The 22,260-nt window shown below is 39.3% G+C and overlaps 2 protein-coding genes across 2 annotated transcripts; both read left to right on the forward strand.

The window, feature by feature from the left end:
• Positions 1 to 1,038: 1,038 nt before the first annotated feature.
• Positions 1,039 to 6,990, forward strand: nkx2.7 (NK2 transcription factor related 7). Its single transcript, XM_066644835.1, has 3 exons — positions 1,039 to 1,519; positions 5,579 to 5,886; positions 6,368 to 6,990. Exons 1-3 carry the CDS (start codon positions 1,156 to 1,158, stop codon positions 6,746 to 6,748), a joined length of 1,053 nt encoding a protein of 350 aa, XP_066500932.1. The 5' UTR covers positions 1,039 to 1,155; the 3' UTR covers positions 6,749 to 6,990.
• Positions 6,991 to 19,393: 12,403 nt separating this feature from the next.
• nkx3-1 (NK3 homeobox 1) lies at positions 19,394 to 21,847 on the forward strand. Its single transcript, XM_066644416.1, has 2 exons — positions 19,394 to 19,792; positions 20,477 to 21,847. Exons 1-2 carry the CDS (start codon positions 19,573 to 19,575, stop codon positions 20,890 to 20,892), a joined length of 636 nt encoding a protein of 211 aa, XP_066500513.1. The 5' UTR covers positions 19,394 to 19,572; the 3' UTR covers positions 20,893 to 21,847.
• The last annotated feature ends 413 nt before the right edge of the window (positions 21,848 to 22,260 follow it).

The following is a 22,260-nucleotide window of genomic DNA, read 5'->3' on the forward strand; positions in this document are numbered from 1 at the left end:
AAATAAACAACAAACAGCCTCCCGTGTTTGTGACGCAGAGAGGAGGTGATTAAAGGAGATGTCACTGTGCCTGAATGGCGCGAGACAAGCTACTGGCGCCTCCGCTCTGTGTGTGAGTTAGTGAGTGTTGGGTTACTGTTTGTTGTGTCCTCGTGCACTAATCACTAATAGAGCTACTGGGGGTCTCAACCTCTTGCGCGCGCGCGCACACACGCACACTTCACAAACACTAACACATCAGACAGACCGAGAGAGAGAGAGAGAGAGCATTTCTTGTTTTATAAACAAAACGTTTCATTGGATAAAACACGATATGATACAAAGAAAAAAATAATAAAATTGAATTTATAAAGTGCAGTAAAAGAGTTTGTAGTATTAAATTCCATGTGTTTGTGTCCGTTCCTCCACTGAGTAAAGCCAGTCCAACTCTGTGGGTCTGAAAGGTTGTGTAGCATCCAATAGGCCCTTACCAAGAAAAGGAAATAGACGCAAAAGAAACACACAATTTAATGTGACTCAGAAAAAGCAACCAACTTAGGCCTGATCTGTGGAGCTGTGGAAAAAAACATCTCAACAAGTGAAGCTGGACTTAAGGCAAATGCTTGACGCCTAAATAATTAAATTATTTATTTATTACATACGGTGATCTAACATACGTGCAGTTATAATTAGTATGAAATATTACTCAAATTTTATGAGGCTGAGATTGACCTTGGATTGGACATAAGAAGAGCAGCCAACACAAACATGTAGGGCCCATAGGAGCAAACCAGCAGGGCACTAGCAAGCTTTGTCCAGGTTAAATATTGGCCCTAAATATGGATACCCTCCTGGTCAGAGACAAAACCAAGATAAGGTTCACTGGCCCAGAACCTACAGATCAGTGTGTACCTCGTGTATAGAAAGTCACAGGTCTGCACACATATCCTCTAAGCAGCCCACCTGGGTCCTTAAGAGCCCATGTACAAACAGAACCCGTGTCCATCTTGGACCCAGCCAACCCATGTGGGCCCCACTAAGGTGCGCTGAGTGTGAAGAAACTTCTAAGACTGTGGACAGACGGAGGGAGTGAGGGGAGGGGTCAGTGAGAGATGACAGACCTCCCTGCTCTGGTTTAAAACTCTCAGAAGAGCTCCAGTCGCGAGCTCCACGCGCATGCTCTTCTCATCCGACCGAGTGGATTGTCCCCATATAGCCGTTTCCCGTTCCGTTTCCGTCTACCGCGGTTGTTTGTTGGCTGATCCGGGCGGAGGAGAGATGCTCTCGAGCGCCGTGAGCTCCACGCCGTTCTCGGTGAAAGACATTCTGAAGCTGGAGCAACAGCAGGAGCAACAGCTTCCCGGCATGCACTGCGCGCTGAGCCGAAGCCTGGAGCTCCTCTACAGTAACGACTGTACGGGCTTCACCGCTGCCGCCGAACACAGCTCACAGCGCGCGGAACCAGACGTCCACCGCGCGGGTCGTGATACCACGAACACCGCCGCCGCGGAGGAGGAGAGGGAGGACAATCCCTACAGAGGTAGAACACGACTCACCCACAAATAATGCAGCCCTCTGGGTTGGCAAACTTGATTCATCCTCATGATGTTTACTTTGAAAGGGCAATTTTTAAAAATTGATTTTATGCCACATTTTTGATTTTGTCAACCTCAGGGAATTAATGCACTGCTTAATTTTTTATTTATTTGTTTATTTATTTAAGTCGAATTAAACCAGTAAACCCTTGCTGCTCCATTAGCAATTCCTTTAGGACTTTAGAGTTGTGGGAAAATATTTTGAAAACAGAAAGACTTTTTTCTGAGGTGTGTACTGCATCGTTAATATTTACTTATCAGTTTAAAATAATATGAATGAATGAATGAATGCATTAAACTAATAAATAAATACATATTTTTGCAATATTATATTTAATCAATGTACATTCGACCAAAATATATTTCTATGCGTTACATTTCAGATGCCTATTCCTAATATAGAACATAAGTTTTACAGGATACGTTGACGTCACATGACCGTCTTGACCCCAGGCTTTTATTATCTATTTATAAAGTTGTGACAAGCCACAGAGGAAGTGGTGTAAACGTAATATGTTCCAAAAATACATTTTACGACCGTAAAACCACTGTTGCACCTTTTGAAGGAACATTTACTTGGTTTTGTACCCAGACGAACAAAAATGCACCTGCGGTCTACTGACAGCATTGTGGGCCTGTCGTATGAAGAACTCCTATCTCCGAAATTTTATACGAAATTAATTTTTATCAACGCGACAAGAGAACCCAGTAAACATTTAGCCGTTGATTCAAAGTTGAAATAACGTAATGACAGCCGTCTAATCAACGTTCTCTTAAGGTTGAAAATGAAGGTTGAATAGACGTCCAAACACAGACATTGAAAAGACGACTATTAGACGTATTTTGGACGTCCATTGACGTTATTAATTGGTTCCGAAATAAATTACTTGTATAAAACGCATTTTGGACGTCCACTGACGTTATCGATTGGTCACCTCTTAACTAACTTATTAAGATGGATATTGGACGTCCATTGACGTTTAAAATATGTCCTTGACGGACAGACTACTTTTAGACCTATTTTGAACGTCCAGGGACGTTCCTTGTTTACTGGGAAGGAAGAAAAATATTATAATAAAATCTAATTGATCAATGAAATATAGCCCCAATAGCGTCACTGTCCACAACAACCTACAGAAACTTTCTAAATGTGTTCGTGTGTATATTAATGATTGTAAAATGTTTTTAAAAATAAATGAAAATGTAAAAAAAGCATGTGACATTGCATTCATAACATTTGTTTAGTATAATATTTTCCGCTAGATATTTTAGAGACAATAAACCGTTTGGTTCCCATTAACACAGGTCTGAATATGGAACAAATTTTATATCCATTTTCCTAGAACACATTTCACATAAAAAACATTCTGGATGACGTTGTTTACGTCATAGATTATTCGTAAACCCCTATTTCCCTTTAATACTTAATGTTAATGTAACATTTCCGTTGTGTTCACATGGCGCTCTGGCATATGAAGTAAAAAATAACACCCCTGAGAATCCATCTCTATGGCTACTGCGAGGATTTTTATTCTGATTTAACATCATCATAAGATCCTCATTAGTGCATTATTTCTGAATTGTCAAAAGGTACGGATTTAATCTTTACAACATAAACCGGGATTACTTAATGCTAATCTCTTAAGGCGTAATAAGGGAAATGTGGAACACAGGTCACAGAACATAAGCGTATCTCCGGTGACGCTAATATGAACCCTCCTCATTTTCAGACCGTGTTCTTGGTGGATTCATTTCTAATAAAAGGGACATAGGAAAAAATGGAAACCATTTAATTAAAAGTGAGTTAGTGCATCTTTCGAAAGAAAGAGAGTTTCAAACGGGTCTTTAATACTGAAAATTTTAGTATTAAAAAGCATTTTATAGACCTTTAAAAGACCATTAGAGTAGTTTACCATCTTATTAAACTGGGTAAAGAAATAGTGGTGTAGTCACTCATTGAGGAACTATAATTTATTGATCACACTTTAGTAATCCGGTCAATTACATTTACTAATTACACTATTGAGTTTCTACCCATTCAAGCAGGTGAGACTTTAAATGAAAGCACACGCCTCCACTGACTATTTCAGATTCTGTGGTACGCTCTAAAACTGGGGGCTCCCTAGGAACATTTTTGGACTCTTCACGTTTTTCTAGGAAGCTTTAATAAATCAAGAACCTTTTTTTAAAAATAAGAAAAAATAATGAAAGACAGTTCCTATAAAAAGGTTTAACAAATCAAATAATGGTTGCTGCGGGTGCTTTTTATCTTCCAGTATCCAACAATCTGAAGAAACCCTAAAGAATTTAGAGGGACATTTTAAGAGTGAAAAGGGCGTGCGTTAATGCAGTCGCCAATTTAAATATTTTATTAAATGCTTGTAATATCATTTGATTTGTTGGATAAGTGTTTCGCCCAGTGCAAAAAACCTAACTAACTGAAATAAAAAAACTAACGATATTATTTTAAAGGCTGGCAATTTTTAATTAGATACATGAAAACTAAAATTAAATATTTAATATTACGTATCATTTGCCGAACCAAAATTACTGGATATCGTAGCTATTTATAATATAATAAATATATTTATTTTTTTCTAATCAATAAAAATATCGTGGTATATGCAAAAGCACCGTTTTGATTTCTTTCAATATGTTGAACGTAATGAAATGTAATAAATAAAATACGATTGTGGACTAAGGTTTAAAAAAAAACACACACTTACGTTTGTTCTTAAAGGAAGTGAGCACGCCACTGCATTCAGATTATTATTAAAACTATACAGCAGCAATGTTAAACGCTTTCAAAATCGTATTGTACATGGCAGTCATTTTGCTTCAACTCAAGTATGTGGGGTAGGAACTTGTGGTGTTAGGAGTCTTGCCCAAGGATGCTTATCGATGTAGCATGACTCAGGTTTAAACTAAGAAACATATCCCTGGACACTTCTAATGTGAACATGCTTGTGTTACACATAGGTATTTAACCAGAGACTGAGTTAAGTTGTAATAATTACTAACAGTAAATGTAAAATTAAGGACATTTTTCCAGACTCACATTCAGTTTAAGCCTAAATATACAAGTCCAAGATTAGATATGATCGAAGGATTTCCACTTTAAATAAATATATTACATCTATAACAACCCAGTAAACAATTAGCCGTTGATTCGACGTTGAAATAACGTAATGACTGCCGTCTAATCAACGTTCTCTTAAGGTTGAAAATGAAAGTTGAAAAGACGTCCAAACACAGACATTGAAAAGACGACTGTTAGACGTATTTTGGACGTCCATTGACGTTATTAATTGGTCCCGAAATAAATTACTTGTATAAGACGTGTTTTGGACGTCCACTGACGTTATCGATTTGTCACCACTTAACTAACCTATTAAGATGGAATTTGGACGTCCATTGACGTTTAAAATATGTCCTTGACGGACAGACTACTTTTAGACCTATTTTGAACGTCCAGGGACGTTCCTTGTTTACTGGGAACCATGTATATATTATGAGTATCATTATTCATTTATTATTTATTGTTTTTTACTGGATGTAGTTTTGGTTGTTTTCAAGTTGACGCAATACCGTTGTGTGTAATTTTACACGCCATTACATGGTTTGTTGTTTTTCTTTATGAACAAAAGCACACTACAGAGTACATGTTAAATTTAAATGCAGCGTTACATTTCTTTGCGGAATTGAAGTATTAAAGTTTACATATTAAAAAATTACAATGTGTACTGTGGCAAATGTTTGGGCGTTCTATTTCTTTCCAACGTGTTCAATTCAGTAAAGAACATGTTTTTTAAAAAAAATACCACAAACTTCCAAATGCCAATCAACGAGAGAGTACAGAAAACACCCCAGTATTAACTACCTAGCAACACCGTAGCAACCACACTGGACAGCATAGCAACTATAAAACACCCACATTGTAAGCACACATTAATCTGAAGTGAAGCACTGAAGTGTATCTAAACCGGGTGTCTCCTCCCTTTCAGTCGTGTGCGAGCTGGACCCGTCCTGCTGTCCCACGCGCAGGACGGAGGAGGACGACGATGATGAAGATGGTGGCGTGGGTCCTGAGGGTCCCGAGCTCAAATGCAAGTACTCACCGCTGTGCCCGGAGGGTCCTGAGTGTGCAGAGGGTCCTGAGGGTCTCGCGAGGCGGCGCGTGCGCAGGAGGCCGCGCGTACTCTTCAGCCAGGCGCAGGTGCTCGAGCTGGAGCGGCGCTTTGAACAGCAGCGCTACGTGTCCGCGCCAGAGCGCGAGCAGCTCGCGAGCCTCCTCAAGCTCACCTCCACTCAGGTGAGGACTGTTCAACGTTTAATAAACTAGTGGTTTCTTTGGGCATATTACGTTTTAAAAATGTGAGAACAAACTTTAAAGGTATTTATTCTTATTTCCCAATATGTTCAATTCAGCAAAGAAACAGTACTTTTATCTTAAAACATATAAATAAGCCTCCACGTGTATGTTCAGTAGATGGTAGTTTCACGTGAGCACGTGACTTATACTCGTACGCTAAAATATCAACAAAAAGTTTCTACACATCTCCATGGAAACGTTTATCACAGGCTGCGTTAGGAAAGCTTCCTAGAAATATTGTAGCCTACTCAATAGTGTGTCGGCCATTTTGTGTTGTTGCAATTCTAAGTGATATTCATCAAACAATTTTAAGCTTAAACTATCACCACATACACGTCCTGCTTATTTCTAAATCGATGTGTATAAACGGTGTCATATATTTATGGGCTCACGTAAAATAAACAACATTTTATGACCTCAGGTGAAGATCTGGTTCCAGAACCGCAGGTACAAATGCCGGCGACAGCGGCAGGAGCGGAGTCTGGAGCGGGTGGTCGCGCCACCGCGGAGGGTGGTCGTGCCAGTGCTGGTCAGGGACGGAAAGCCGTGCATGGGAGGAGCCCCAGCTCCACCGTACAACGTCACCGTGAACTCATACACCTACAGCAACACATACAGCAACTGTTACAACAGCTACAACAGTTATAACGGTTACAGCGGTTATGGGAACGGGCATTACAGCCTTAACGGGATGACCTCCCACATCCCAAACCCAATGATGGACATGAGCTTCTCCATGCCAACCGCTGATGGACAGCAAGGACCATTTCAGACCACCTTACCCGGGATCAGGGCTTGGTGATTCCCTCAGGAACCACAACAATAACAAAAACAAAGGGACACGGCGTATTCTGAAATGTGATAAGACTGTCATGGGCGAGGGTTGTGGGCTGTGCACTCTCAAAACACAATGGCGTACTTTGAATTTGCTTGATTCAGAATAAATAAAGGTTCCTGGCCTTGACTGCTCTGAAAACCCAGAAGACTAAGCGCAGAACGGTACTTTGTTTAGGTTATTTGAACTCGTTTTTGCGAGCGTTAAAAACAAACCAAAAACTATTTTAGTCCAGAAGGGACGTGGTACGTGAATCCACTCGCGACCCTGCCACCCAAACATGATCACGTGGTGTGCTTCTGAGGTGCGCGCTGCTTTTATATGTAAATGTTTTGTGTATTTTAATTTTGTATATGAAAGTCTAGGAACAAATAAAAATCACATTTGTTTACTTCATGAAAAGTGTCATTATTTTTGCGGTTCACATTTTATTCAGCGGTGAGAATGCAGTAAAATAATTAAACTGTGGGAAAGAAACATAGTCCTAAGTGTTACATAAAGCATTTCACTTTTAAAATAATACGTCGACTAACCAGCTCAGAAAAAACCAGGACAGAAATTCAAATTTATTCACAACGAGAGTTCTTAATTTACAATCAAAATAGTTTAGTTTAGTAAATTTTATAGTGGCATTATTCATTATAAGCCTCAATGTAGATAATACGTAAATAATTTAAAAGACAAACCGGTATAAACTTTCACAAACAATGAAAACACACATTAAATATGAAAGTACAGTATTCATATTAAATATACAATACTTAAAATATATTAGTGACCGGAAATAGCGCAAAATTTAGTAAATGCAATATATAAAAGACAACCATTTACTCTGTACTGAAAATTGTATAAAATAGAATTTAAAAAATGCTTTGCTCAAATGATGTAAACAAATAATTGTAAAATATTGGACATCGGTGATCTACAAAAAATATAAATAAAATCGAAATAAAAAATGTTAATGATCTGCAATACAACAATCTAGACAGCGCTAAAAATATTTACGCTGAAATAAGCATATATCTATTCCCATAAATTCCCATTTGAAAAGAGAAAACAATAATCTTCAATTTATGCATTGAACAGGTGTGTGATTTGCAAACGCATTATTTAATTACTGAACTATAACTGAAATATATTTTCGTTAAATATGTCACAGAATCTCAAGGCTCGGTTTTTATATACATTTATGTGCAAATATTTGGGCACTTCACGCGTTAAGTTGATTTTCTAATTCAACGTAATTTTACACGCTTCTTAACGAGCACACATTCAGAAAAACTGTCTCTGAGGTGGTACCTTCACGTTTACATATTCTGTACATTTAATTACGCAACACCTTTATTTTATTCTGTTATAATTGTAGATTGTAAAATTGTGTTGATTGTATACGCCTCATTTCATCTCACGAACTTACGTTCTTTTATTTTATACAGTTCTGCAATAAAATGTTACAAACATTCACCTCTCCTTCTGGAGAAGAGAATATAATGTCATATCTTTAGGAACAAACCACTGTTGTATCTTTAAAGATACATTTACATTGTGTGTACCTTTAGTGACCAATAACTTTTACCGCGTCTTTTTTTAATTTTTAGCGTGCCGTAATTTTGCATACAATTTTACACTAAAATCCCTGTTGTTTCATGTTCAAACGAAGGAACGTTTCAGCGGCGTTGTTACGTTTTCGCTCGGTTTTCTTTAGGCAGGTTATTAATATGTATTGAACACGTTCTTATCAATTATAATAAAATAATAACAGAGTTTTAGTGTTTTTCAGGGGGTAAACCGTATCACCTTATTCTCAGGAACGCAAAAAAAACTAACGATATAATTTTACATTTTAAAGTCAACCAATCTCTTCAAATGAAATTTCTGTCCATTTTGATTGGTTCGTTGGCCGTGAAATGGTGAGACAAATTTAAAGGCATACACACAGTTTTATGTGGAACGAACCAATAGAAATGATCCAATATTACAGAGAAAAAAAACACCAGTTGGTTGTAATAGGTTATAATCACCTGAACTCGGGGTGAATGTGTAATAACGCCTCTCCTGCTGCTGAGCTCGTTAAAGTCACTTAAGTGAGTTAAAAGAATGTAAACTCAGTAAGTGATATCAGTTAAAGAAAAAGCTCTAATCAGCGGATCTTAATACCCAGGAATGACGAGCTCATTAGAGACGCATTAGAGCTCGGAGATAACACACCCACCCACACACACACACACACACACACCCACACACACACACACACCCACACACACACACACAGCTGATAACAACAGAACAAACACATCCTCAGACACACTGACTACACCTACACGTCCTCAGAGACACAATGCCTATTTATTAGGACTGATTAATTAATTAATTAATTAATTGAATATATTGCACTAGAAACGTATTCATTCACAGAGATAGAGAATATTTTTAATGAAATATAATTCATGTATAACTTATGGAATAATCATAGCTGTTACTAGGCACCATGTTACATCATCAAAGATTATTAGGGATCATTTTTAACCAAATGTTCCCGAGGTATTAAGTCTGCTTTTGTTGAAAATGGGAAACAGGTGTGGGCTGTGTTGACTGTAACCGAGCAACTCTAAAGGCGTAAATCTGAATGTGTTTTCCACAAATGAAGAGGTATTCATCAAAACTGCAGCTAAACAGATAACTCTGAGAGGATGGTGATGACGGTGAAAGGAGGAGAGGATGTAAGTAACAGCATGTTATCACTCTGCACCGTGACATTGGTCACTTGGGAAATCTGAACGTGATTTCCTCACCATTGATCAAGCCAAGGTCTCACATGGCACCCAAATAAATAGGCCTTGATTTTATTGACAGTGATGAAAAGTGAAACTGAAGTGGTTTCTTAACGGGTAATTCATGTCCTGGTTAAGATTCATAGAGAGAGAGAGAGAGAGAGAGAGAGAGAGAGAGAGAGAGAGAGAGAGAGAGAGCAAGAGAGAGATTGACTGAGAGAGAGAGAGAGAGATTGACTAAGAGAGAGAGAGAGAGAGAGAGAGAGATTGACTGAGAGAGAGAGAGATTGACTAAGAGAGAGAGAGAGGGGGGGGGGGGGGAATGCACTCAATAGACTCATTAACGCTGAACAGATAAGGGAAAAGTTGCCTTTACGGCTTGGAGCAAAATTTAGCAGAGAGATAAGGGATGTGCATGCAGCTAAGAGCAGTATTTGGCAGCAGACAGACAGAGTGGAGACTGTGGCCACTTGAGGAGATCAGATAAGCTGTGTGTGTGTGTGTGTTGGTGTCAGTGGCTCGGAATGTGTGTGTGTGTCTTGTGCATGTTGCATTTGTGTATGTTTGTGTGTGTGTGTGAGAGAGAGAGAGACACACACACACACAAATGAATGAGTGATGGTGCTTAAGTGTGTGTGTGTGTGTGTCTGTGTGTGTGTCGGAAGCAGCAGTCTACAGGAAGAGATGAGATCTGAGACAAAGTCAGGCTGTCAGTGACAGACAGAGGAAGACAATAGAGCCTGGATCATCAGTGAACACTCCTCCACTCTGCCGAGAGACACTGAAACTCCAGGATCCTGAAGACGTGAAGCGACATTCTGGCCTCAAACGAAACGTACACGTTTTCCTCATTTCAGTCTAAACTTAGTGCTTGGTGTCTGACGTTTGCTTCTATAGTTTTGTGTTGGAACTAATTTAACTGACAAACAATAAGAGTATATCCAGCTGTTTAGCATCACACTCTTACCTCCATCCACATGAAGTTATGCACGCTTAAATAGACATAATTATGTGGCATCTGAGACTATATGACATTCCAAAGGCCTAAACTGACCCCAGAACAAAATTAAGCCAAATACTGAAGTGTGAAATTTAAAAATAATCGGATAAACACATTCTTAAGAACAGTATTATCTGGCTATTTCACTGAGCACTGAGCTGTAAAACATAAAGCTTGTTGGAATCAACTGTGACGTTCCCTAAATGTCTTCAGCTTTTGTGAATTAAAAAACATTCTTTAAAATAATCAATTATTTCAACATTTCAAATGACTCTGAAGGTCCTATTTTTGTGTCAGCTTCTGTCTCAGAATTCTTCACTGCTAAACATAGCATCCGTATGTTATTTCATCCACACTTCTGTCCATTTTTTAGTACATTGAACCGCATACACACGTGTATTTCAGATCAGTTAACGACTTGCCACAGTTTGAAGCAAACGTGCGATGATTTAGCCAAGCGCTCACCACAAAACCAAGAGCAGAGAAGAGTGGTCCTCCGGGAACACTGGGGCTTTCATTACGGTTCATTCTCGACTCACTCTACTTCTGTGTAACTTACACTAATCCACAGCACTTGACTTATACAGACTCTCTACTCCAAATACACATTACTCACGGAGCCTTGTTCTAAGAGCTGCCAAATTTGTCTACTTTAACTGCATGCAGTATTTTGTCTTCATCAGGAACTGGTCTTTGGTAACATCAGTTTAAACTAAGCACTGCCAACCAGTCAAAATAAGCTTGTTTCCGTCTGTAAATCACCCCATTTCCACGTCTGAAAATCCTGGGCCGAATGCGCCAAGGGTTTAAAGCCATGGAATATGTAAAAAGTCGGTATCTCGACTCTCTCATTTTGCTGAGCACCCAAATGTGAGCGCAAGTCTTAATTGGATTAAAGACGATTCCAAACTAGAAAGAATGAGGAGATGTAATATTTGTAACAACATTGAACCCTTTATGACATCACCAACATTTCACAATTCAAAGAGAGGGCTGAGAAACAAGGAAAACGAAACACGCTCTGATCCCTTTGTCCAAATAAAGACTGGACATCCAAAAATACAGAGAGAAAGAAAAAAGAAAAAGACACTTGGATCCGGACAGGCCTAACATCACACATCTGTCCACACTTACAACACATCACTCAACTGTCCCCCATCTATAAACACACTCTTGTCCTCTGGCCAAACATGCTCAAACCCAGCAGAATACTGGCAAGGCCACATTGCTAACGACCTCGATGATGAAAATCCATTTCCTTTGGCCTGACCCTTTCTTGCCTAATCAGGAGTGGGCTGGATGAAGGATATCTTCAGTTTCTCCTGATACAGATATACTCCTGCCCTTATACCCTTTTACTGCTGCTCTCTTTTACACTAGAAGTGGGAACATATCTGTGAGGACTGGATGGCATTCAGCCACGAGAACAACATGAGGTCAGGTACACGTGCTGGATTATTTAGTCCTCGAAAAGCACACCACCAACACCGATCCAGACGAATAGAACTCCATCACTCCAGAGAATGCAGTTTCACCGCTCCACAGCCCAACACCTGGGGCCTATATACCCCTCAAGCCTACACTTAGCATTGGGCATGGTGACCTTAGGCTCCAAAGCTGCCTACACTTGAAGCAGCAGATTAAACATGTGCAAAATAAGGAATTAGCAAATGTGTGCTATCATCACATAGCCGAACAATTCGGCAATCTTTGGGGGGAAAATAAACCAATGTTGAAGTTTTCTTAGCATGTTTACAGAAGGAGAGAGTTATAGCTTGGAAAAAAACCAAGCAGAACTTTAAATAACGAAAAGAGGTCTGGATTGACCACAATTACGCAAATTTAAACTGTCCACAGTCCAACAAAGAAAGGTTGTTAAGGCAAACAAACAAGGCTCAGAGACGGATTGAGGATAGTGAATATTGTGGTTAGAGCAGAACTCGACTTGTTCGGCGTCAGGTTATGTGTATTTTGATGGTGAAAAGCTGCAGGCTTTTCAATAATCAATGAAAAAACAAGAGTTTCCAAAACAGTAGCTTTGAGAATCTTGACAGTATTCATACAATTTACAGCTGGCCTCCAAACAACAATGCAAGAACTGGTAGACCACCAAAATGGTCCCACTATGTAACTACCAACAAAAAGCTTTCAATTTTGAGAGTAAGAAAAAAAATATATAGATAGATATAGATGGACACTAAGTAGAATATAATACACAACAATATTATATAACATTTCTGTCTGATGTGTATTCTGGTTGGGTACTGGACTTGCAAAGGACATACAAATGTATAATTACATCATAATGTGTTTAAAATCTGGCCCATACCTTTCAAATTTAAAACAAGGTCTCTCAAGGCCTCTCTCTCTCTGGTGTGTGTGTGTGTGTGTGTGTGTGTGTGTAAAAGAGAAGATATCCAAGGGCTGTTTATTCAGGGAATGAAGACGTTCTGTCAGTCAGGATTTGACTCTGCTGTCTGTCTGTGTACATTATCTGTTTCAGGCACCAACATTTCTGCCTCAACCAGTCCAACTCCACCTTAAAAGCACCAGCTAGTCTCAGGCTTACTTTAAAAAAATCACAATGCCGTACAGGCCTCAAATCAGCGCGTCATGCTGGTATGCTAGGAGGTGGTATGCTACCCACAGTCCTCCAGGCTTTCTGAGGGAAAAGACAATTACAGCGGAGGCTGGTGGTGATGTAACAAATTTACTACATGGTACACGACGAAAATGAGTAATGAGTGATTAATAATCATTTTTTTAGTACACGAAAAGGCTACTGTTTTTTGTTTGTTTGTTTTACATACGGCGAGTTTGCTACCATTAAATGTTGCCACATGGCGCCCTCTGTTGTTTATAGTGTGTAAATACCGCCATTAGGACCTATCCCAGACAGCGAGCCTATATTGGCACGTTTCCATTCACAGTACAGTTTACATTTTTATTCCTTCATTAGGTTCTTTTTGTTATTCTTTATAAATAAGATTAGTAAATAATTTTAATCCAACAGAGTGTCAACATTTTTATCATAATCATTTTATATCAGGCTTATACTCATTACTATATCTCTCATAGTTTTTGGTAATATCCCAGTAAACAAGGAACGTCCCTGGACGTTCAAAATAGGTCTAAAAGTAGTCTGTCCGTCAAAGACATATTTTAAACGTCAGTGGACGTCCAAAATGCGTTTTATACAAGTAATTTATTTCGGGACCAATTAATAACGTCAATGGACGTCCAAAATACGTCTAATAGTCGTCTTTTCAATGTCTGTGTTTGGACGTCTTTTCAACTTTCATTTTCAACCTTAAGAGAACGTTGATTAGACGGCAGTCATTACGTTATTTCAACGTTGAATCAACGGCTAAATGTTTACTGGGGTTGGTATTAGTTTGTTTTCCAAAATAAAAGTCTCTGTGAATGTTAAATCTGTTTGAGGAGATTATAAATGAGTTATATCCTGTACAGGACAGTAATCTGAGTGGTCCGATGGTGGACCAGCAGTGGTCTACAGTCAGTAGTGTGACAGCCAGGACTGATATATGCTCGCTGTCCTGGTATAAAGCAATCTGAATCTAACCCGAGGTGTAATTAAAAAAATAATTGTAGCTAAAGAACATAATTGTAGTTATAGTAGAATAATTACTTTTGCTACTTTTGGGTGTTAAAACTGATGTTGATGTGTTTCTTTAAAGCGTTGTAGTGCAAGTGCTGCAGGCAAAGCAGCTGACATTACATCACAGCTATAGACAGTGCCTGCTCTTATTATGGGGCCTGCAAGTGCAAGTAGCTTCTCTGTGAGGCCATCAGCTGTCACCCATGCATTTCAGAGGCAGCCAAAACAAACCAAAAATAAAAGACAAAAACTATAGCCATGTCACTGCTGTTTTCTGGCCTTTGGCACTCTCTGACAGATGGTGGGTAATCTCAGTTTCACATTCAAGATAAACTATGTGTGAAATAATATTTGTACTACTTCACTACCATGACAACAGTAACGCTCAGCGTAAACAAAGGTGAACTTTTTTATGTAGGTATCTAGATCAGTTCTGCCTTTAAAGGGTCCGCACCAAGAAATGTACTTTGCTTTTTCTTTGCTTTGTTAACTTTAGCATGCACTATTTACCTCTCCATTCAAATACAGAAACGAGGCTTTAAAATACCCATTTTTAAATGTTAAAGTGCTGTAAACATACAGCCTTCTATACACCAAGCCACACAAGATCTCTCAGCCCCAAAAGCTGTGGACAGTGCAATGAAACTATTTTCTTTGGAGTGATGAAGCGTCTTCCAATACCTTAACTATCATGTCTGAATACCATCAAATCCTCACAGCCATGCTCCAGCACGTGGGTCACTGCGGAGTAAACGGATTGTTGACCACGAGAGGGCGCCACCTTTCTTTTCATTCACAAGCCACTCAGTCACCGAGGCCAGTCCAGGTACTGCCTCATTGAATAAGAATTAAAGGCGCCATTTTGATTTGGTCCGGAAACATGTCAAATGTGTCATGAGCCAGATTACAGATAAATCGAATGATTATAGAATCCTAGAAAAAAAATGTCTGATTGGAGATATGGTTTTAATTGAGGGGAAACATGAAAGAGGAGAGACTTAAAAGGTAATTTGTATAATATACAATGTTATATGATTACAGTTTTATGAATGAAAATATGAACACAAAAGACTGGGGCCTGGTATTTAACAACAGTGTTTTTTAATTGTGTGTGTGTGTGTAATGGATATAATGTAACATTTATCAAATAATTACCATATATACCCAGTAAACATTTAGTAGTTGATTCAACGTTGAAATAACGTAATGACTGCCGTCTAATCAACGTTCTCTTAAGGTTGAAAATGAAAGTTGAAAAGACGTCCAAACACAGACACTGAAAAGACGATTATTAGACGTATTTTGGACGTCCATTGACGTTATTAATTGGTCCCGAAATAAATTACTTGTATAAAACTCATTTTGGACGTCCACTGACGTTATCGATTGGTCACCACTTAACTAACTAAAATGGAATTTGGACGTCCATTGACGTTTAAAATATGTCCTTGACGGACAGACTACTTTTAGACCTATTTTGAACGTCCAGGGACGTTCCTTGTTTACTGGGAAAATATATATAGGTTTTTTTATGTAGAAAATTCACCAATAAAACGGTATATTTCCATTAAAATCTGCAGGAGTGTGACCTCTGTAGATGGTGTAGGAAATCAAAAACACATGTCATTTGCTCTTGGCTGCCCAAACATTTGCATATGACTGTGTATACTTGTTGTATTTTATTTAAACCATTGTTGTAATTGGCATAATTGTTTCATATTTGCAATTGTTGTTAGTTCCGTGGCAATTCTTTTCACGAACAGTCTTTTTTTTTTTTCCTTTTTCCAATAAGATCAGCACATCTGTTTCTGGGGTTGGGGACACTAAAGGGTCGCCTGTGCCATAATTCCAGTTCACATGTCCGACTAGATTCAATATATGACCCTTTAAGATTTTAGAAAAATATTATAATGAATGTAGAATATATTTTAAACTGCAATTAAAATACATTAACATTATGTATCACAAACAATACAATTGCGATATATAAACGGATACATTTATCAGTCCTCTTTAAGCATGTAATGTTAATTAACCTCCAAAAAAAACCTCAAAGGCTTTTCCTCAACAAAATACATATATGATACTGATCTGCAAAACCTGATCGTGACCCATCTCAGAGTGGAGAAAGTTGCTGGTGTCACGTAGTGAGTATGACATAGAGCTTCCTGTCGACAGGGTCAGCTTCTAACTAGCCCACATCTGGCCCCGGACGAGCAAACGTTGCCACAGTACCGTCCAACCCCCACCACCACCACCACCACCACCCTCAGTGTTAGTGTGGCAGAAGGGGTCAGAGGAGAAATGAGGAGTAGCATTACACAAGCAGTGAGAAATGCTCATCTAATTACTGCTGCTTGTTTAGCACAGCCACGGGATGACATAGCCATCCTCAGATGACACAGCCGGGGAGAGGGCAGACTCGGTGTACGCTTGTGCAATTAAGATAGGAATCAAGAGATACAAGAAAACAGGAAAAAGACTCCATCAAAGAGCTGGCGGATAAAGATTGGCAAATGCAGGTAGACTATTCTGCTCCGTGTGGATGTGAGCAGGAGCACAGACAGATTATTCAAGGTGAACTCTATCGCAAAGTTTACATGACAACAACCGAAATGAGGTAAACCCTCCAAAAATGCTTAAGCTTTTGTACGTCTCCTGGATCATGAGATCCATCGATATACACAAAACACTAGATTAAGGGACACAAAAGCCCCCCACTGTGACCAGCATGTTTACATTATATCTATCACATAAAGGGGATTTCTGAGGAATAACGAAATGGATATACACACTATGTCTTGTCCGCCCATATTAGAATACAGTCCAAATCAGTGCTCAATTAAGCTCACGATCTGTGCCCAGTGAGGTAAATATCACAGTACAGAAAGCCTATTATAAATCGCTGGCCTATTTTACAACAGTAACTTCAACCGATTTTACAGTGCATTAAATAGTTTACAAGAGAAATGTAGTTGATAATAATAAATTGATGGTGCAGCAGGTAGCGTCGCAGTCACACAGCTCCAGGGGCCTGGAGGTTGTAGGTTCGAGTCCTGCTCTGGGTGACTGTCTGTGAGGAGTGTGGTGTGTTCTCCCTGTGTCTGTGTGGGTTTCCTCCGGGTGACTGTCTGTGAGGAGTGTGGTGTGTTCTCCCTGTGTCTGCGTGGGTTTCCTCCGGGTGACTGTCTGTGAGGAGTGTGGTGTGTTCTCCCTGTGTCTGCGTGGGTTTCCTCCGGGTGACTGTCTGTGAGGAGTGTGGTGTGTTCTCCCTGTGTCTGCGTGGGTTTCCTCCGGGTGACTGTCTGTGAGGAGTGTGGTGTGTTCTCCCTGTGTCTGCGTGGGTTTCCTCTGGGTGACTGTCTGTGAGGAGTGTGGTGTGTTCTCCCTGTGTCTGCGTGGGTTTCCTCTGGGTGACTGTCTGTGAGGAGTGTGGTGTGTTCTCCCTGTGTCTGCGTGGGTTTGCTCCGGGTGACTGTCTGTGAGGAGTGTGGTGTGTTCTCCCTGTGTCCGTGTGGGACGTACATTTCTAGGTCCATTAGCAGGTACTTTTCAAGAAACAAAAATGATTCTAGCATCCTCTTCAAGAGAGTTAGAAAACCTAAAGACACGCGAGGGTCATTCTTCTCCTCAGCAGCAATGACAGGAAGTGTTAACTGATCCGAGTAGAGACAGTATTTTAGGGGATTGTGGTGGGAGGTCATGTTGTGGGACAATGGCCCCGTTTGTCACCATCAGGTTTTGGATTATTCCAAACAGACTCCTCACTCTCCTGGGGCCAATACATGCCCGCCCCCCTCTCTCTCTTACTCTGCAAATGTCTCTCTCTCTCGGCTCCTCTCTCCCTAACACCATGGGGTCAAACAGAAGCACTGCGGTGGGGGAGCTGAGAGGGCACCACAAACAAACAACCAGCTACGATGTGTGTGTCAGGAGCAGGAGCCGCATCCCAATATGCTGAACGCATTAGCTCCATAGGGAGGGGGCCACCCACCTTGACCCTGCCGGACCACCGAGACTCCCCTCTGGACATGATGACCACTTGGACTCTGGAGTTTGCCCCCAGCCTGCTACAGGAGAGTAACAGTCAGATCCAGTTTCATAATAAATCTCCACAGCTCCTCACCCGGAGAGCAAGAAGAGCAGGAGTAGGCCAAATGGGAAACACCTGTAGGTTACATTCTACTTTAGAATCCACACTATACAGAGGAAGGTTTGAGAAAACCCTGCAATATAAGCCATGTTTTGTTGAATTACATAACTTACGTTTAGCATAAGTTGGATACATTGTGTCACTGGGTTCTGTTGGTGTTTGTTTAAATGATGCTATAGTGCTGAACAGGAATGAATTGGTGATTCCATTTAGCTGATCCAAATCCAGCTGTGTACAGAATGGAACTTTTGAAAAACTGCCATCTCGTGATTCAATGCAAATTTTAACTTATCTCAGGAAAAATGGATCATTGGTTCCTTTTAAGGGCTTAAAAAAATAGAAGTAGAAGAAAAAAAAATACAAAAATAGTTTTTCTTTTATTATTAAAAAAATAATATTCAACTTTTAAAATGACGTCATCAAAAGTTTATACACACACACACACATATTGAAAAAAGTATTGAAACATTATATATCATGGTAAACTTGATCAATGCAATTGTTGTACGTCCATTTTTCATGGATAAATTTATCTGAAACATGCGAATAGGGTGTTGTGAAGGAAATTTCAAAATGTAACATCAGTGCTACAGAATCATGAAATCATCCACTGATTTTAACTGTTGTGACAATCACGTCCGCGTTTCTAAAATCTATAAATAAAAGCTATAAAATGAATGAATGCCTTCTGAGTTTACGATATTGAGTAGTTGCTATTTTGAGTGGACTCTCTAGTTACATTGTCAAATATGTCTTATATGGACTTATTTTTACACAGAAATGTTCTTAAATGTGACCCTTTGAAACTCATTTAATATTATTTCAAGATATGGGTTTGATATTACAGTCTAAACAAAAATCTAATTTTAAATTTAGAAAGAAAAAAGTAGTGTGAGGTCATTTTATTTTATATTTTATATAATTTTATTATAAAATATATCAAATAATATATAAATATATATACATACACAATTTTTAACGAGTTTTTTAACGGTCGTCTGTTTGTGTAATCATTTGACGTTGCGCGGGGGCGTGGCTATGCTTCAGCGTGCGAGTGTTATTTAAATGAAGAGCACGCGCGGAGAGAGACTCAGACAAACTGACTGTAGCTTTGAGACTCTATATGTTTCTATGCTTTGAATAGGTTTTAAACCATAATCACGGCGATAAACAGAGATTAAAACGTTATAATTCTCTTAAAACCAGCGTCACTTTACTCTGTATATTGTATTGACCTGGAGGAAGTGCATGTGTCCGGCCGCGGAGATGGAGACCTCAAACAAGCCGTTAACGTCTTTCTTCATCGAAGACATTCTGTGTTTGAAAAAAGAGGAGAAGAAGCGAGAAGAGACGAGCGGCACTTCCAGCGGAAGTAATCCACCCGAAGCCGAGACAGAGTGGAGTACCGGCGGGGAGGAGGACCCCGCTCTCCTGCTCTCCGCCACTGAGGCAACATTAGCTCGGACAGGTAGAGACCGCGCTCGTTTTACTGTTGTTTTTTAAAAATTAACGGTTACATTTACGTCAGCTTTTAAAAGACTTTTAAAAAAGATTTTCAAAATAAGGCCGTAATATTAGGAATAATGTTTGTATTTCGTGAATGAATTCAGTAGGCCATGGAGGAAATAATAGTCGTAATGTTTTAGGGCAAAGGTGTTATTTTGAGAATAATAAAGTCTATATAGCAAGAAAAACAAGTACATTGTTAATAATCAAAGCAAATCTAAAATTCTACAACGACAACTGCATTGAAAAACATTACTTTCAATTTAATTTTCAATTTATTTTCAAAATTTATTTTTCTATTTTGTTCTACAGGATTTTTATAAAAAAATTATAAAATACTTTTTATTGAATCTTACTAAATCTTACCAAAAAATAGCAGCCGGTTTATTTAGAAAATATATTTATAAAGAATATAATGATAATTTGAAAACGGGGGAATAATTATGGCACATTTTATTTTTCTAATAAATTATAATTGGAAATGAATTTAAAATTGTATGAAAATAACTGTAAATGTAATGACAAGAAACAAACATTTAAACAAAAAGCATGGGATTGATTTTAATTTTAAAACAAATTCGCACTTGATTTGATCATTCTAAAAGTCCTTAACCTAATGTAATTATTATTATTTTTTCATGAAAAGATTCACCAGACGGTTCCCAAGAAACCAGCCCCAATAGCAGTTTGGGTAACATCATCACCAAACAGAAGCGTTCCCGCGCCGCCTTCACACACTTGCAGGTACTGGAGCTGGAGAAGAAGTTCAGTCGTCAGAAGTACCTATCTGCACCTGAAAGAGCTCATCTGGCCACGGCTCTGCGCCTCACGGAAACACAGGTCAAGATCTGGTTCCAGAACCGCAGATACAAGACCAAACGCAAACAACTGGCCAGTGAATACGGCAAAGACTGCTTCCACAAGCCGGAAATGAGCAGCACGGCCGAGGAGGACCTGTTCAGAGCGTCTCTTCTGGCCACAGTCTACAAATCCTACCCTTCGTACCAGCCGTGTGTGTACGATTTACACGGACTGGGAGTGTGGAGGCCAGCGGTGTGGTGACAGGAGAGACACGGAAGAGATAATGTTGCGCCTTTCAGGGACGGATTACTGAGCGAGCCGGTGGGGCCAGTGTCCAGTAGCCTCAGGGAGAATCTGAATACAAGGCAACGTAAATACTTGAGACAATCTACTGCAAGTGTAAACATCAGATGAACAAATGGCATTTGAATATATATAAACAACTAACCCGCTGAAAAGAATGAAGAAATGTTATTATCAGGTCCCTGATGTTTTTGTGTTATTTTCAACTCGAGCACCATTCAAATACAATGTATTAGACGGTGTGTGTGGAAGAGAGAGATGGCAGGGTTTTATGTTAAAATCATCAACAGTGATGTGAACAATTTTGTGGTAGGCACAGTACAACATTACTTGTATTGAAAAGGGTATTTTCCGCACTGCACAAGACATGTACCTCTCAGGGGCCTTGCACAATCCCAATGCATATTGCTACAGCTAATAGCATCATTGCAGTGCCCTCGGAACCCCAGACTTGTACTTGAAGATGGCCTGGAGTAGGCAGTCGGGATTTGATTCTTTGATGTCCTTTAAACGTCTTAGCACTATAACAGCAATAGGTACATTTGCCTTGAGGTGTGTCCAAGGGTTATTATTATTTTCATGTTTATTCTGTTAATGTAGCTGAGTTTTGTTTGTTTGGTCGCCTCCGACCAACCTGAGTTATCATAGATCCCCAGATGGTCCAAAATATTTTGGTCCAACATTGTTTTAGCAAGAACACTGGATGTCTGGATGTCTATTGTGAATTTATTGTAACTTGTACAGCTTTGTATACTGTTAAATAAATTTATGTTTTACTAATTTTGATGCATCTTTTTTTCCCCATGTATGGAGACCCCATGTGATCCAACTTGTATCAATTATTCTAGGGTTTATTTAACTTTCTATTGAATTATGACTTGAACGAAAAGTTATGAACAATAAATAAAGCTCTGCTGGCGTAAGATAAATGCCTTAAACCTTGGTGCTTGTGGTGGTGCTTCAACCTTTAGCCTTGTCTGAATTTAGTTTAAATTGTGGTTTTTCAGCTGTGCTGCAGCTTCCTTATTTCTGTTATTGGTTTCTGTCGTCACTTGACCAGTCTTAAATGTCATCACTCTCCAAATACCCCTCTCAGAACTGGCATAATATACTTGACTGAGGCGGATGTTTTCACATTAGTGTAAATCATTTCATTTCCCATCTTCATCCTTGGTTCAACAAAGGCTCGTACTGTACTTAAACTCTTGTAATAGTCACAATCTGTACAGGCTGATAAGAGCAGATATGGGCTCTTTTTTTGTGAAGCATGCAGGCTTTCTAAACACTGAGGTTTGAGATTTCTGCAAGAGATAGCAATCACAAGTG

This window comes from Hoplias malabaricus, chromosome 14 (genome assembly GCF_029633855.1).
Source record: "Hoplias malabaricus isolate fHopMal1 chromosome 14, fHopMal1.hap1, whole genome shotgun sequence".
NCBI lineage: Eukaryota > Metazoa > Chordata > Actinopteri > Characiformes > Erythrinidae > Hoplias > Hoplias malabaricus.